Source organism: Pelodiscus sinensis, chromosome 15 (assembly GCF_049634645.1).
Source record: "Pelodiscus sinensis isolate JC-2024 chromosome 15, ASM4963464v1, whole genome shotgun sequence".
NCBI classification, from domain to species: domain Eukaryota; kingdom Metazoa; phylum Chordata; order Testudines; family Trionychidae; genus Pelodiscus; species Pelodiscus sinensis.
In genome coordinates this window covers 1,323,306-1,339,286 of record NC_134725.1, presented here as the reverse complement: position 1 = coordinate 1,339,286, position 15,981 = coordinate 1,323,306, and the positions used below count along the sequence as shown (strand labels likewise).

Here is a 15,981-nt window from a genome sequence, read left to right as displayed (position 1 = left end):
ACCCGCAGACGCAGGAAGAAGAGGCCCAGTTGTTGGTACCCCGGGTCCATCGACGAACCGTGCTGAGGTTGGCGCACGACCTTCCAGCTGCCGGGCACCTCGGGCATGAGAAGACCCTGGCCCGAGTCTTGGCCCGCTTCTTCTGGCCCGGGGTGTACAAAGAGGTCAAAGACTATTGCCAGTCATGTCCAGCCTGCCAGCTCGCCGCAGCCCCCGGGGTGCCGAAGGCTCCCCTCGTCCCTTTGCCCGTGGTAGGGACCCCCTTCGAAAGGATTGCCTTGGACATAGTGGGGCCCTTTCGGCGGAGCGTGGCTGGATTTCGATATATTTTAACGATCATGGACTATGCAACCCGGTTCCCCGAGGCCATCCCCCTTCGAAACACCCGGGCCCGCACAATCGCGAATGAGTTGGTTCGGATTTTTGCCTGGGTGGGGCTACCTCGGGAATTACTGACAGACCAAGGAACGAACTTTACGTCCCGATTGCTGCGTCAGGTCTGCGACATCCTGGGCATTCATAAGCTGCAAACTTCCGTCTACCACCCCCAAACCGACGGGCTGGTCGAGCGGTTCAACCGCACCCTGAAGGGGATGCTGAGAAGATTTCCACCGGCGGACATGAAGCACTGGGACCAGCTCATCCCTCTGCTCTTGATGGCGATACGGGAGGTGCCACAGGCCTCCACGCAATTTTCCCCCTTCGAGCTCCTGTACGGCAGACGACCTCGGGGCGTCCTCGATCTGGTCAGAGAGACCTGGGAACGGACCCCCTCCTCCTCGGTCGGGCTTCTGCAGTACGTACTCCAGCTTCAGGAGAGACTCACGCAGGTGGGGGCCTTGGCTCAAGAAAACATACAGGCGGCCCAGGAAGCGCAGGAGCGAGCGTATAACCGGGGGGCCCAGGAAAGAGTGTTTGAACCCGGGGATCGGGTGTTGCTGTTACTCCCCTCAGAGGAGTCAAAATTGCTGGCCCGCTGGCAGGGGCCGTATGAGGTCTCCCGACGAGTGGGCCCGGTCACCTATGAAATTCGTCAGCCAGACCGGCGAAGGAAAAACCAAATATACCACGTGAACCTCCTCAAACCTTGGCGAGGGCGAGAAGGCATGTTGGTCGCGCCCTACCCGTCGGAGCCCGTGTTAGGTCCTAGGGTCCCTGACGCCAAGGAGGAGGAGATACCCCAGCTCGCGGAGACCCTGTCTAAGGACCAACGGCGGGTAGCCCAGGTGCTCATCGAAACGTTCACCAGGACCTTTACTTCGCGTCCGGGCCGAACCTCGGTGATAACGCACACCATCCGAACCCCGCCCGGACAGGTTGTTCGCGAGGGAAACCGACCTCTTCCCCGACGGATGCGCGACGTCGTGGAACAAGAGGTTCGCACCATGTTGGAGCTGGGAGTGATCGAGCGATCCAGAAGTGAGTGGAGGAGCCCAGTCGTGTTGGTCCCTAAGCCAGATGGAAGCATTAGGTTTTGCATCGACTTTCGAAAGGTGAACGCGATATCGAAGTTTGACGCCTATCCGATGCCCCGGACGGATGAACTGCTGGAGCGCCTGGGAAAAGCCAAGTTCATAACAACCCTCGACTTGACCAAGGGCTATTGGCAGATCCCGCTGGATCGGGAGTCCCAGGAGAAGACAGCTTTCACCACCCCGTCCGGGCTCTTCCACTTCGTGCGCATGCCATTCGGCCTCCATGGGGCACCCGCCACCTTTCAGCGGATGATGGATCGCCTGCTCGCCCCTCATCTGAAATATGCCGCAGCTTACCTGGATGACGTGGTCATCTATGGTCGCGACTGGGAGGACCACATAAACCAAGTGGCGGCTGTGTTACGGACGCTCCGTGACGCGGGTCTCACGGCCAACCCCAAAAAGTGTAAAATCGGCGCGCAAGAGACCACCTATCTGGGTTATCGTTTGGGGCGCGGGCTAGTCCGGCCCCTGGTGGGGAAGGTAGAGGCCATACGAAATTACCCCACACCGACCACGAAAAGGAAGGTCCGACAATTTCTGGGACTGGCGGGGTATTACCGCTGATTTGTTCCCCAATTTGCTAGCATAGCGGCGCCGCTCACCTCTCTGCTCACAAAGGACAAACCTCAGAGAGTGAGGTGGGACACAGAGTGTGACTCGGCCTTTCAACAACTTAAAGAAGTCCTGTGTAGCGAGCCCGTTTTGCTTAGCCCAGACTTCGATAAACCTTTTTGTCTACAGACAGACGCCTCCGCCACTGGGCTGGGCGCCGTACTCTCCCAGGAGGTCGACGGAGAAGAGCATCCGGTGGTCTTTATCAGCCGTAAGCTGTTTCCCCGAGAACGCCAGTACTCCGTAATAGAGAGGCCCTGGCGATCAAATGGGCGGTTGAAGCCCTAAGGTACTACCTGCTAGGGGGTGAGTTTACGCTATGGACAGACCATGCCCCGCTAAAGTGGCTACACACTATGCGGGACACCAATAGCCGCCTCATGAGGTGGTATTTAGCCCTTCAACCCTATGTGTTCTCCATACGCCACAGGGCAGGCAAGGCTAACGCCAATGCGGACGCATTGTCCCGCCTGGCTGAGGAGCCGGGATCCAATCCCGAGGTGGGGGACCTGGACTTGTGGGGGAGGGCAGGTAGCAGGGCGGACTGGCCGCCCACGGAACCAGAGGAGGAGGAACCCCTCAGGACGCCCGGGTGGGCAGAGGCGGACCCCACTCCGTCACCTGACTGGAACCCAGAGGGCGGGGCAGGGAGGTTAAGAAGACGGCGGGAGAGGGCAGTCAGGGCCCAGCCACTGGAGGAGCGGGAGGCAGACCCCGAACTCCTGCCTGGGGCGGCTGAGGCCCGGGCTGGGCTGCCCCCAGCTGAGTTCCTGGAGGCCGGCCGAAACGCCCCAGACTGGGGCACGGAGACCTGGCCCAGACCAGCGGCCGGAGCACCCCTGGATCCCGAGGACGACCCCGATGGGCTGGACCAGCTCGATCCCCGATGGGTGCTGGAACGCCGCAGCCGACCCACCGGCGGGACCTCGCAGGACCCCACCCTGGACCCCTGGAGTGGGCCACCCAGACCCTACTAGGATGACTGGGACAGCGCGACAGTCCGACGAGCCCTCAGAGGTACAGGTACCCGGGAAGGGGGGGAGAAGAAGGGGCCCAGGGATCGCTCAGGCGGGAGAGCTGCCACGGCCAGCAAGGCCCGGACTGAGCCAATCGCAGCGACGCAGCTGCACTCAGGGTCCCTGGGCCGGGGCGCAGTGAGACGGGTGGGCCTGCGCCCCCTCCCCCCCCCCTCGCCCCCGGCCGGGCCGTCCCGGGTTCACTCCGGGAGGAGGACTTGATATGGACACGCCTGGAACTGTGGCCCCGCCTCATAGCGAGATGGGGGCTGGGGCTTGTGGAACAGGGCAGGCAGCAGGGAAACCCCCCCCCCCCCCCCCCCGGGAGATATTTAAGGGGGAGGGTGTGTAACAGGGCAGCTGCCCTGTACTGGCCCCTTAAGAGCCAAACCCCAGCCTGGAGCAGGCCCGGGGAGTTCAGCCCAGCTGGGCGGCGTTGGCCAATTAAGGCCAAGCTGGGGGCTATAAAAGGGAAGGGCGGCTTCAGCCAAGGCAGTGTGAGCCTGGCTGCCGAGGGAGCAGGACGCTCTCTGGGGCTAGGGCAGGGCTAGAGAGTCAGGCTGGGCCAGGACGCTCGGACAGCCAACCGGCCAGCCTGCTAGGCCTGCGGACAGGCCTGCTGGAGAGACACCAAACCCCCGGAAGGGGGGCTCAGAGCGAGTGACTTGGGCACTGCCGGAGGGCAGTGTGGCGAAGAGAGCAACGCGACCGGAAGATTCCAGAGGGGAAACGCCACGTGAGCGGAGGCCTGTGCGGGCGGAATGGACTGATTCCGGGGACCGACGACGGACCCCCGCTACGGTGGTGAGTGACCCCCTCACATGCCGGAACGGGAAGGTGCATGAAGGCTGCTCCTTTCCACTACTCTTACTGTGACACTAGAAATCAGTCCCCTGTATTGCCTTGTCCTGGGGTTGTTTATTTCCTTCTCCAGCATGAGAGAATGAAGTTAAGACAACTAGTTTCTGCTTCAAAGAATAATCCAAGTGGCCTGTGTCAAAGCGCCTAAACCGTACCCTGAAGTTTATCACTCTTTGCTTTAAAGATTAAGAACAGTTGTTCTCCGCTGGTATCACACTATTAAGATGCAAATCTCCAATCCATGTGAACATTTTGTTCAGACCAGGTGCATTGTAACTAGTGTAGTCTCTAAGGTTAGTTTTTCCTTTTGGATTAGATTCAGGTCCAGCGGGAAGCTGGGTAGTTGCCCCCAGCTTCGCACCTCTAAGCAGGAATAATTGGATAGGTTTCTCCTTTCATAATTTTTCTTGAAAAAAGGAAAAGAGATGGTTCCTTTCTGCCCCAATGGGCTCCTCTCCCCCTGTCCCTGCTGTTCTGGCCTGAACACGGGGGGAGGGTCTTGCATGCTGCTTCGCTCTGTAGCCGTTGGAGAAGGAATAAGCAGGCTGGTGCCATTCCTTTGGACGTGTGTCCATCAGCTGGTCAGTGACCCTGTGCATGTTGTCCTGTAACAGATGGAAAAAGGGATGCTCAGTCAGAGGCACAGCCAGAGTGTCAGCAGAATTTTGCCATGTTCAGGTGTAAAGTGGGATTATAGAATGGCCATGATGATACAAGGGCCTCATTTAGCCACACAGCTTGAGCCTTGATCAGCATCACAATGTAAGTACCAGTAAAGAAACAAGAAGAGGTTGACCTTTTACCCCACTAGCTTTTTAAAAATTGGAAATCAGACCATTCACAGTTTGATGTAGTTTAAGGGACAGTGGTTTTGCTGATGCCTGTGAAATGGAGCATAGAAGAGAGGTTACTCATGTTACATAAAGCCTCCACCCAAGCCATTACTTGATTTTACATGTGGATTTTCTGGAAATACACTAAACTGTAAGGTCCTGCCAACACATGACTTAAGGACTGACAAAAACCTCCTGCTGACTGCATTGCTGTGCGGGGGCGGGGCAGTTGTCTTCTAAATCACTTCATTACTGATGATTTGTAAATGATTCTCTGAAGCTTTGTAATTATTTCAGCTGCATTGCCTTTAAAATCTGCAACTCATTGTAATCTTTGTAAAACCTTGCAACTCTGTAACTCTCAGCAACTTTGCTTTATAAATTCAGAAATTTACTGTAAGCTTGGTGATTGTTCAGCCTTGCAACTTTGTAATCTTTGTAACTTCCATCCACTCTGCTTGTAACTTGCTCTAAACTGCATTCTCCCCTGAGATATGAGTGTGTGTGTGTGTGTGTGGGGGGGGGGGGGGGGAGACTATTGTGTGTTTGGTATCAGAGGGGTAGCCGTGTTAGTCTGAATCTGCAAAAGCGACGAGGAGTCCTGTGGGACTATTGTGTGTTTGGGATTAGAAACTGCAAGGCTGAGCACCTGGAGCTAGGTGATGAATCATCAGTCCAATTAAGGAGACACTGCTGCTCTGCTGGATCAAGGCAAGTCTGGGCATGCTCCCTGGTGATGAATGTGGATGAGTCACAGGAGTTGTACAGAGGCAATAAAAGGAGAGAGCACGTGGCAGTAGCCCCCCCCCCCCCCTTTTTTTTTTGGAGACACGCTCCTCTTTCTGCAGACCGAAGTTCTCTTTCTTTTCTGACCAGCTCCCCAGCCATGATGAGCAGACAGACCCTCCAGGTGCAACATGCCTTGGCTCCTACCATAACTGATATGCCTGTGTAAGTGTGTGTGCGTGCCCGAGGGCAGGAATGAATGTGTGTGAATGAATGAAGGGGGGGGGGGGTGTGTGAGAGAGAGAGCTGGTTCCCCTTTAGTTTAAACTTTTAGTGGCGGCTCTATCCTCTTTAGCTTAACCATATAGTGGAGTGTTAATTCCTCAATCAATAAATCCATACTAGCGTAACCCTGGGTGGTCTCCAGTGGGAATAATTTGTGAGTAACAACTCACCTTGTTCAGTAACTGGTGTTCTTTGAGATGGGTGTCCCTGTGGGTGCTCCACTGTAGGTGTTTCGGCGCCCTGCACTTATAATCAGAACTTTTTGGCAGTAGTTTTCCCCCTGGGTACTGGCATTGCTCGCAACGTCAACCGTCACCTCAGTTTCTTCTCTACTGCAGAGAGGTGTTAAAGCTCTGAAGCAGAGGGGAGCACAGTGGGTCGTGGAGTGCCCACAGGGACACCCATCTCAAAGAACACCAGTTACTGCACAAGGTGAGTAATCTCTTTTCTTCGAGGAGTGTCCCTGTGGGCGCTCCACTGTAGGTGACTGTGGAGCAGTACCCTTAGCCTCTATGGAGGAGGGGCTTTGGATCTCATTGGCAGATGGCCGAGAGGACTACTGTCCCAAAGGTGGTACGCTGTGCATGGTCAGTATCTAATGCATAATGTTTTGTGAAGGTATGCATGGAGGCCCATGTTGCTGTCCTGCATATGTCTCTGATGGGCATGTTATTCAAGAAGGCGGTTGATGTGGCCATTGCTTTCATAGAGTGTGCCCACATGGATGTAGGTAATGCGACTTTGCTGATGTTATAGCACTTGCGAATACAGTTCACAATCCGTTTGGAGAATGTCTGCTTGGATATCGCTTGTCCTTTAGAGTGGTGTGCTATTGATACAAACAGCTTGTGTGATTGTCTTGTTGTCTAGGTAAAAGGCAATAGCGTGCCTGACGTCCAGGGAATGGAGCCTTGCCGTGTTGGCGTCTGGATGAGGCTTCTGATGGAAGACTGGTAAGTATATAGGCTCATTGAGATGGAAATGTGAGACTACCTTCGGACGAAATTTCGGATGTGGTTTTAGTACAACCTTGTCTCTGTAGAATGTCGTAAAACAGTGGGTCGGCCATGAGGGTGGCTAGTTCGCTGATCCTTCTGGCCATCATAATTGCTATTAAAAATGCTACCTTCGTGGAAAGGTGCGCTAGAGAGCAAGTAGCCATGGACTCAAATGGAGGACGAGTTAATGTGTTCAGGACTAAGTTGAGATCTCAAAATGGGATTATTGTTTTTACTGGAGGAAAGGTGGTATTAAGTCCTTTTGTGAATTTTTTTTGGTGGTCGGGTTAGAGACAAGAGTTTGGCCGTCCACCATGTCACGCTCACTAGATATGGCCGCAAGATGCACCTTAATAGATGTGTTAGACAAGTTTTTCATGTTAAGTGCGAGGAGATACTCTAAGACCATTGTGAGCTGTGTTGACCGTGGCTGAAGTGCTCTATGGGTAGCCCATTGGGGAAAAAAACACTACCATTTGTACAAGTAGGTCTTCCTTGTACTTTGTTGGTGGCAATTAAGGATTATGTTTTCTACTTCTTTCATTCAACTGAAGGGTTGCACTGTTAACTGTGAAGGAGCCATGCGGTCAGATGATGCTTGTGAGCCTCTGAATGCAGTACCTCATCCTGGTATACTATGTATGGCCATGGAGGAAGAGGAATCGGAGGAGCAACTGACATCTGCAACAGGTAAGGGAACCATGTCTGTCTGGGTGATGTAGGTGCTATCATGCTCACCTTCGCCTGGAGATTCCACTACTGAGACCTTACCTACCAGCTCTCTGAGCTTACCAAAAATCTGCCTTGGGAACCCATCCCAGTGCTTCACCACCCTTCTAGGGAAATAGTTTCTTCAAAATAGGGAGGAACTGGTTGAAAATTTGAAAGTGGAAGGCAGCTTGGGCGAAAGTTATGATAGAGTTCATGATTCCAAGGAATGGTAGTAGGGAGAACAGCAAAATAGAGACAATGGATTTCAGGAAGGTAGATTTTGGTAAATTCAGTCTTGCTTCCCACGGGACCTTACCTACCAGCTTTCTAAGAGGAAAAACAACTGAAGCGAGTTCGCAGTTTTTCAAAGGGGCATTATTAAGGGCCCAGAAGCAACCTATTCCACTGCATAGGAAAAAGAGAAAGTATGGCAAAAGTCAGCCTTGGCTTAACCAGGAGATCTTGCATGATGTAAAAATAAAAAACAAGTCATGTAAAAAGTGGAAATTAGGACAAATTACAAAGGATGAATATAGGCAAACAATACAGGTAGGCTGGGGCAAGATTAGAAAGGCAAAGGCACAAAACGAGCTCAAACTAGCTACAGGCATAAAGAGTAACAAGAAGAAATTCTATAAATATGTTAGAAGCAAGAGGAAAACCCATTGCTCAGTGAGGAGGGAGAAACAGTAACAGGAAACTTGGAAATGGCAGAGATGCTTAATGACTTTTGTTTCAGTCTTCACCAAGAAGTTTGATGATGAAGGAATGCCTAAGATAGTGAATGCTAGTGGGAAGGGGGTAGGTTTAGAACAAATTAAAAAAAGAACAGTTTAAAAATTACTTAGAAAAGTTAATGTCTGCAAGTCACCAGGGCCTGATGAAATGCACCCTAGAATACTCAAGGAGCTGATAGAGGAGGTATCTGAGACTTTAGCTATCATCTTTGAAAAATCATGGAAGTTGGGAGAGATTCTAGAAGACTGAAAAAGGGCAAATCTATAGTGCTCATCTATAAAAAGGGAAAGAAGAACAACCCAGGAAACCACAGACCAGTCAGTTTAACTTCTGTGCCAGGGAAGATAATGGAGCAGGTAATTAAGGACTTCATCTGCAAACATCTGGAAGAAAATAAGGCAACAGGTAACAGCCAGCATAGATTTGTAAAGAAGAAATCATGACGCATCAATCTGATAGCTTTCTTGGATAGTATAACAAGTCTTGTGGATAAGGGAGAAGCGGTGGATGTGGTATACCTAGACTTTAGTAAGGCATTTGATATGGTCTCATATGATCTTCTTATCAATAAACTAGGCAAATACAACTTAGATGAGGCTACTATACGAGAGTAGTTATTAGCGGTTCACAATCGTGTTGGAAGGGCATAACAAGTGGGGTTCCTCGGGGTCGGTTTTGGGACTGGTTCTGTTCAATATCTTCATCAACGATTTAGATATCGGCATAGAGAGTACATTTATTAAGTTTGCAGATGCTGCCAAGCTGGGAGGGGTTGCAACTGCTTTGGAGGATAGGGTCACAATTCAAAATGATCTGAACAAACTTGAGAAATGGTCTGAGGTAAATAGGATGAAGTTTAATAGGGACAAATGCAAAGTACTCCACTTAGGAAGGAACAATCAGTCTCACACATACAGAATGGGAAGCGACTGTCTAGGAAGGAGTACCGCAGAAAGGGATTTAGGGGTCATAGTGGACCACAAGCTAAATAGGAGTCAGTGTCTCACTGTTGCAAACATGATTCTGGGATGCATTAGCAGGAGTGTTGTAAGACACGAAAAGTCATTCTTCTGCTCTACTCTGCGCTGATTAGGCCTCAGTTGGAGTATTGTGTCCAGTTCTGGGCACCGCATTTCAAGAAAGATGTGGAGAAATTGGAGAGGGTCTAGAGAAGAGCAACAAGAATGATTAAAGGTCTAGAAAACATGAGCTATGAGGGAAGGCTGAAGGAATTGGGCTTGTTTAGTTTGGAAAGGAGAAGGCTGAGAGGGGACATAATAGCAGTTTTCAAGTATTTAAAAGAGTGTCACTAGGAGGAGGGAGACAAATTGTTCTCCTTGTCCTATCTTGAGAGGCCAAAAAGGAATGGGCTTAAACCACAGCAAGGGAGGTATAGGTAGGACATTAAGAAAAACTTCCTATCTGTCAGGGTGGTTAAATATCTCCAGAGATGGAGATTCCACAACCTCCCTAGGCAATTTATTCCAGTGTTTAAGTGCAGGATGGTCTAGACAGTGCTTGGTACTGCCATGAGGGCAGGGGACTGGACTCGGACCTCTCAAGGTCCCTTCCAGTTCTAGTGTTCTAGGATTCTAATATACAACCTAGACCTCCCCCACTTTAACTTGAGACTGTTGCTCCTTGTTCTGCCATCTGTCACTACTGAGAACAGCCTCTCTCCATCCTCTTTGGAACCTCCCTTCAGGAAGTTGAAAGCTGCTATCAAATCCCCCCTCACTCTTCTCTAGACTAAAAAAGCCCAAATCCCTTGGTCTCTCTTCATAAATCATGTGCTCCAGCCCCCTCATCATTCTGGTTGCACTCCACTGGACCATGTCCAATGCATCCAGTTCTGGGCCCCCCACTACAGAAAGTAATACTCCAGGGCTGTCTACACTGGCACCCTTTTCCGTAAAAGGGATGCTAATGAGACACTTCGGAATTTCAAATTCCGCGGGGGATTTAAATATCCCCCGTGGCATTTGCATGAACATGGCTGCCGCTTTTTTCCGGCTCAGGGTTTTGCCGGAGAAAAGCGCCAGTCTAGACAGGATCTCGCGGAAAATAAGCCCTGTTCCGGAAGATCCCTTATTCCTACTTTCGGGTTTAGGGAGTGGGGGGGAGGCAGGGGTAGGAAAGGGATCAGGAGCGGGGGAGGGCTCGGGGCTGGAGATAGGTTCGTAAAGGGCGGAAGCAGGGGTGGGGGGAGGATCAGGACGTGGGAGGGGATCAGAATCCTGGGTGGGGTCTGGAGGGGCGTCCCCCGTGGCCATCCCACCAGGCTGCGGTGCCTCTCGAATGGGGACCTGGGAATCGGGAACAGGAAGGGGGGGCCCCTGCGCCGATGCAGGGCTCAGGTGGAAAGATAGGTGTTGGTGCCTCGGCGTCAGCCAGAGTGGCATCTTGTGTGGGGGCCCCCAATGGGAAAGGGATGACCGCCCCGCCTTGGTTGCTGGAGAGGGGGCACCCCCAGCCCCGGGACCTGGCCGCTCGGCACCAGCCGTCGCCCCTGAGGGCTCAGCGGCATCAGCTTCGGCGCTCGAGTCAGCCGGGCCGGTGGGCAATATCAGGGGCGCCCCGAGTGTGAGGACGGGGACGGCCACCTGGGACACGGGGTTGGGGAGAGAAGGGGGCGGTGCCACAGAGTCGCCGCCCAGACGGAGGCCAGCTGGCAAAGGGTCGTCCTCCCCCTGGGTGAGCGGGGTCAGACCCAGGGCCTTGATCTCCTCAAAGATGGAGCTCAACTCCATCCCCTCGGCCCCAGAGCCTTCCCCTCCGGCCGCCAAGGCACCAATTACCTCAGCGGGGACGGAGGGGCGCTCAGTTGGAGCTGGGGCCGGGGGGGGCTCCACCGGAGGCCTCCTCATGGATAGGCTCCGCAGGGGGGATGTCGTCGTCCCCCCTCGCTGCCACGGCTTCCTCAGCCGGCGCCTCCTGCTCACGCTCGCCGGGGGCGATCTCGACAGCGCTGGCCCCCCTCAGGATCTTTTGGGGGGCCTTCCCACCCTCCTCGTCGGCGAGGGGAGAGGGAGCCCGCGAACGCCGGGCTCTGCGCTTCCCCCGAGCGAGCGTCCAGCCCTCCGAGGTAGAGGTGGAGGGCTGGTCGGCAGGGGCAAGGCCGGGGGGTGCTTTGGATTTCGGGGACGGACACCTCCTCCGACCGGGTCAAGGGACAGTCTCTCCAGACGTGCCCCATCGCCCGGCAGAGGAAGCACCGGGTCTCCCCCGAGGAGTAGTGGGCTTGGTAAAGGGCCCCCTGGTAGGGCACCAGGAAGGACCCCTTGAGCGCCTCCCCGCCCCGTGCCGCCGGCAGCAGCTGCAGTTGTACCGGCAGAAGTACAAGACGTGGTGGAGGGTGGGGTCCTTACAGCCCAGCGGGAGAGGGCTGATGGTTGAAATAGGTTTCCCCAGAGTGGAGAGGGAAGGCAGCAGGGCGGCATTAGGGAGGAAGGGCGGGACGGAAGAAAGAACCACCCATACGCCCAGGTCCTCCAGCGGTTAGAGGGGCACGTGCACGCCCCCCACCGCCAGGCCCCTCTCCACCGCCCGAGGCAAGGAAGAACACCACCTTGCCGTACATTCTGGAGGCCGCCACCACCACGGCCGAGGCCCCCACCACCCTCGCCATCGCCCGCACGTAGGTTTCCATGTGGGGCGAGGCGGCGACCAGGAGGCAGCGGATGCCGTGCCTCCTGCTCAGGGTGGGAAAGGGGCCCCGGCCACCAGGGATGGAGCTGGAGGTGGCAGTAGGGGCAGATGACCCGGCACGTGGGGGGGCGGCAGCAGCCACCTGGGCGTACGCTCTGGGGGCCGTAGGTGGATCACCCCCAGAGCCGGTGGAGGGAACAACAGGGGGAGAAGGGGCTGCGGCAGTTGTTTGGGCCGCAGTGGGCGGGATGGCTGTGGCCACAGGAGGCGTAGCTTTCTGGGCCTGGCCTTTACCCTTTTTCCCTCCCTGGCCCTTCTTACCGGCCGGGGTAGAAGGCCCACCCGCACCAGGGTGGGCATCGGCTGTGGCAGCGGCGGGGCTCGGGCCAGGGGGCGGGAGGTCAGCCGCAGCGGTCGTTTGAGGGCCACTAGGGGCAGGGGCCTCCTCCATCCTGGGGAGAGGGTGGAAGGAGGCACAGATGGCAAGGAGGAAGGGTGAGGACTAGCCACTCCTCCTCGCCAAGCAGCAGGCAGGGGAGGAGGACGTCAATGAAAGGAGGAGGGAGTGGAAGAGGAGCAGGCACTGGGTTTGAGGAAAGGGCAACTGTGGAAAGGGAGGGTTAGCAGCCACTCCTCCCTGCTGAGGCTATGGCAGAGGAGGAGGGCGCTATTGTAGGGGAGGGACATGCGAGGAGAGGGGATACACAATTGGGGAGGTAGGGGGAAGGGATAGGAGGGGGGAACCAACCACTCCCTCGGGGTGGGGCCCCCCCTCCCCTCAGGCAGTAGCAGCAGCTGGTGGTGGTGGTGGTAAGGAGCAGCGGCTGGAGCAGTGTCCGGAAGAGCAGGCCTCAGCAGGCAGGCAGCTGGGTGGGGAGGGCTCCAGCCGGTGCAGAGGCAGGAGTAGGGGGAGAAGGTAGAGAGCAGCCCCTGGACCCTGCTGCCTCTCCTCCTCAGGAGTGTAGTGGGGCAGACCTATTTGAAGACACAGGAGAGTGGGCGGGCTTTGCCCGCCCACTTTCTAAAAGCCCCTCCCCCAGCCTTGCGGCAGGGACGACTGGACCCATGGTTCAATTAATTACTTGGGACAAATAATGACAAAAGGGGCAAGGGGTGCGGGCTAAAGGTTTAAAACTAGGGAACCAAATGGGGACACCGAGCAGAGAACCCTGGACAGCGCCCACTGCTCCTCAAAGCTATCGAAGGAGCCAGTGGACGCCGCCCAGAGGAACTCTGCCCGGATACGTGACATAAGGGAGGAACGGAAATAGGCCCCACAGTCGCAGAGAAACCCCTCGTCCAACATCTTACTCCTGGTATTATAGATGGCGACCTTTGCTAGGGCCAGGAGTAGGTTGACGAGGAGGTCTCGCGACTTTGTGGGGCCACGGATAGGGTGTGCATAAATGAAAAGGTGGGGGGAAAAGTGCAGCCAGAACCTCAATAAGAGGTTCTGGAGGAGCCGGAATAGGGGTTGCAACCTGGCGCATTCCAGAAAAACGTGCGCCAGGTTCTCCCTCACGCCGCAAAAGGGGCAGGTGTCTGGGATGGGGGTAAACCGCGCCAAGTACACGCCCGTGCTCACGGCTCCGTGAAGGAGCCGCCAACTGATGTCCCCAATGGGCCGCGGGATTAGATCGGAATAGACGCTGGCCCATCGGGGTTCCCCACCCTCTACAGGTCTTAGATAGTCCCGCCACTTAGAATCAGGGCAGGACACGAGGGTGGGGAAATGTAGGGTGTGGAGCACGAGCGTGTACAGAAGTTGTCTTGGCGTGGCTTGAAAACAAACCGGCTGCATATTTTGCAGCCGGCTGGGTGTCCAAGGATGGGGAGACCAGGGGGGCCCGCGGAACAGGGGCCCAATAATAAGGGACGGAGGCTTTGCAGGAAGGGAGGGGCAGGGCGTACCCTCTCGCATGGACCGCTGCAGGAAATCAAGAGCGGGCCGCGGCAAGGCCGCCTTCACTTCCTGGAGTAGGCGCAGGGGGGTTCAAGGGGTGGAGAGCACCATGCGCTGAGTAAGTGCCTGGGGGTCCACCCAGTCCCCCCTGTCGTAGTCCAGGAGGTTTCCGACCATGGTGGTTTCTGCCAGGATCAGCCTCCAGTGCACAGAGGGAGACTCCGCCACCTGCACGCACAAGGCTGGATTGTGGAGCAGGGGCTCCGCGAGGAGGTCTGCTCCCTCGGAGGCCACAACGGACCTGGTCGCCGAAAACAGCTTCCAGGTCCGGAGGAGTTCCTGGTAGAATTCCGGCAGCTCTGAGAGGTCTCGCGGAAGACCCCTTGGGTGAATAAAAAAGAGCTGCTGGTCGTATCGGAGCCCTCGGAGGAGGCGGAGGAAGGCGCGCGCCAAGGTGCCCCATGCCGGACTACCTGCACTAAAGAGGAGTCTCTGCAGGGCCTGGAGGCGGAAGGTCCGGACCTGGCTGCGCATGCAGACCAGGCCCTGACCTCCCTCCTCCAGGGGGAGAGACAAGACCCCTGCAGAGACCCAGTGCAGTCCTGGCCAAAAGAACTCCAAAGCTGCACCTCTGGAGCTTGGCCAGGACCTCCGGGGCCGGGCGCAGGGTGTTGAGCCGGTGCCAGAGCATGGACAGGACCAGCTGATTGAGCACCAGTGCTCTCCCGCGAAGGGAGAGACACCGGAGCAGTCCCGTCCATCTCCGCAGCCGCTCACCCACCCTGGTGTCCAAACCTTGCCAGTTTTCCGGCGGAGAAGGATGCGTGGCGGATAAATAGAAGCCCAGATAGAGCAGCGGACCCGCGCTCCACCTGATGGCCTGAAGCGCGGGTGGGAGGGAGCCGGCCCGCCACCCGTCCCCGACCTCCAGGCCAGAGCTGTTGACCCGGGCGGAGGAGGCTGCCGAGTAGACGGCTTGGCAAGCCTCCACCCGTGCCAGGTCGCCCGGGTCCTGGACCACGAGGAGCACGTCATCGGCGTACGCCGACAGGACCAGCCGCAGCTCCGGCTCCCCAAGCACCAACCCCGTCAACCTCCTACGGAGGAGACAGAGGAAGGGCTCGATCGCCAGAGCATACAGCTGGCCCGACAGCAGACACCCCTGACGTACCCCCCGCCCGAAGCTGACCGGCTCGGTCAGGGTCCAGTTGAGCCTGACCAAACACTCCGCGAGGGCGTACAGCACCCGGAGAAAACCCACAAACCGGAGCCCGAAGCTGAAGGCCTGCAGGGTGCCCAGGAGATACCCGTGGTCCATCCTGTCGAACGCCTTCTCCTGGTCCAGGGACAGGAGGGCGAACGACAAGCCATCCCTACACCCGAGCTCTAAGAGATCCCGGACCAAATACAAGTTGTCAAATATACTACGGCCCGGGACGGTGTAGGTCTGGTCGGTATGGATCACGTCCGCCAGCACGGACCGCAGTCGCAGCGAGATGGCTTTTGCTACGACCTTGTAGTCTGTGCTGAGGAGCGAGACGGGACGCCACTTCCGTAGGTCGCAGAGGTCCCCCTTCTTCGGCAGTAGGGCGAGCACCGCTCGCCTGCACGACAGAGGGAGGACCCCGCTCTCCAAGGACTCGGCCCAGACAGTGACGAGGTCCGGGCCGAGGACGTCCCAGAACACGCGGTAGAACTCCACGGTCAGCCCGTCCATGCCCGGGGTTTTATTGTTGGGCATGAGACGGAGGGCTTCCGAGAACTCGGCCAGAGTGAGAGGCAGCTCCAGCCGGTCTCGGTCGCCCGCGCTGACCGTCGGGAGCTCGGTCCAGAGCGCCCTGCAGGTGTCGGCTTCGGTCGGATCCGGGGAGAACAAACTGGCGTAGAAGGCCCTAGCCCTTCCGCGCATCTCCGCCGGATCCGTGAGGGGGGGGCGCCGTCCTCCGCCAAGAGGCAGGTGACGTGCTTTTTTGCCCCCCTCCTTTTCTCCAGGGCATAGAAGAAGTTAGAGAAATGGTCAGAGATAAACAGGATGAGGTTTAATAAAGAGAAATGCAAAGTGCTCCACTTAGGAAGGAACAATCAATTCCATACATACAAGATGGGAAGCGACTGTCTAGGAAGGAGCATGGCGGAAAGGGATCTAGGGGTCATAGTGGACCACAAGTTGAA

General features: G+C 56.1%; 1 protein-coding gene across 1 annotated transcript in view; it reads right to left on the bottom strand.

Moving 5' to 3' along the window:
- Window positions 1–4,362: 4,362 nt before the first annotated feature.
- LOC112547596 (BICD family-like cargo adapter 1) overlaps window positions 4,363–15,981 on the bottom strand; it is a 281,178-nt gene continuing 269,559 nt past the window's right edge. The window contains exon 11 of the mRNA XM_075897779.1: window positions 4,363–4,572. Coding sequence (XP_075753894.1) covers window positions 4,363–4,572 — 210 coding nt within the window. The remainder of the gene's footprint in view (window positions 4,573–15,981) is intronic.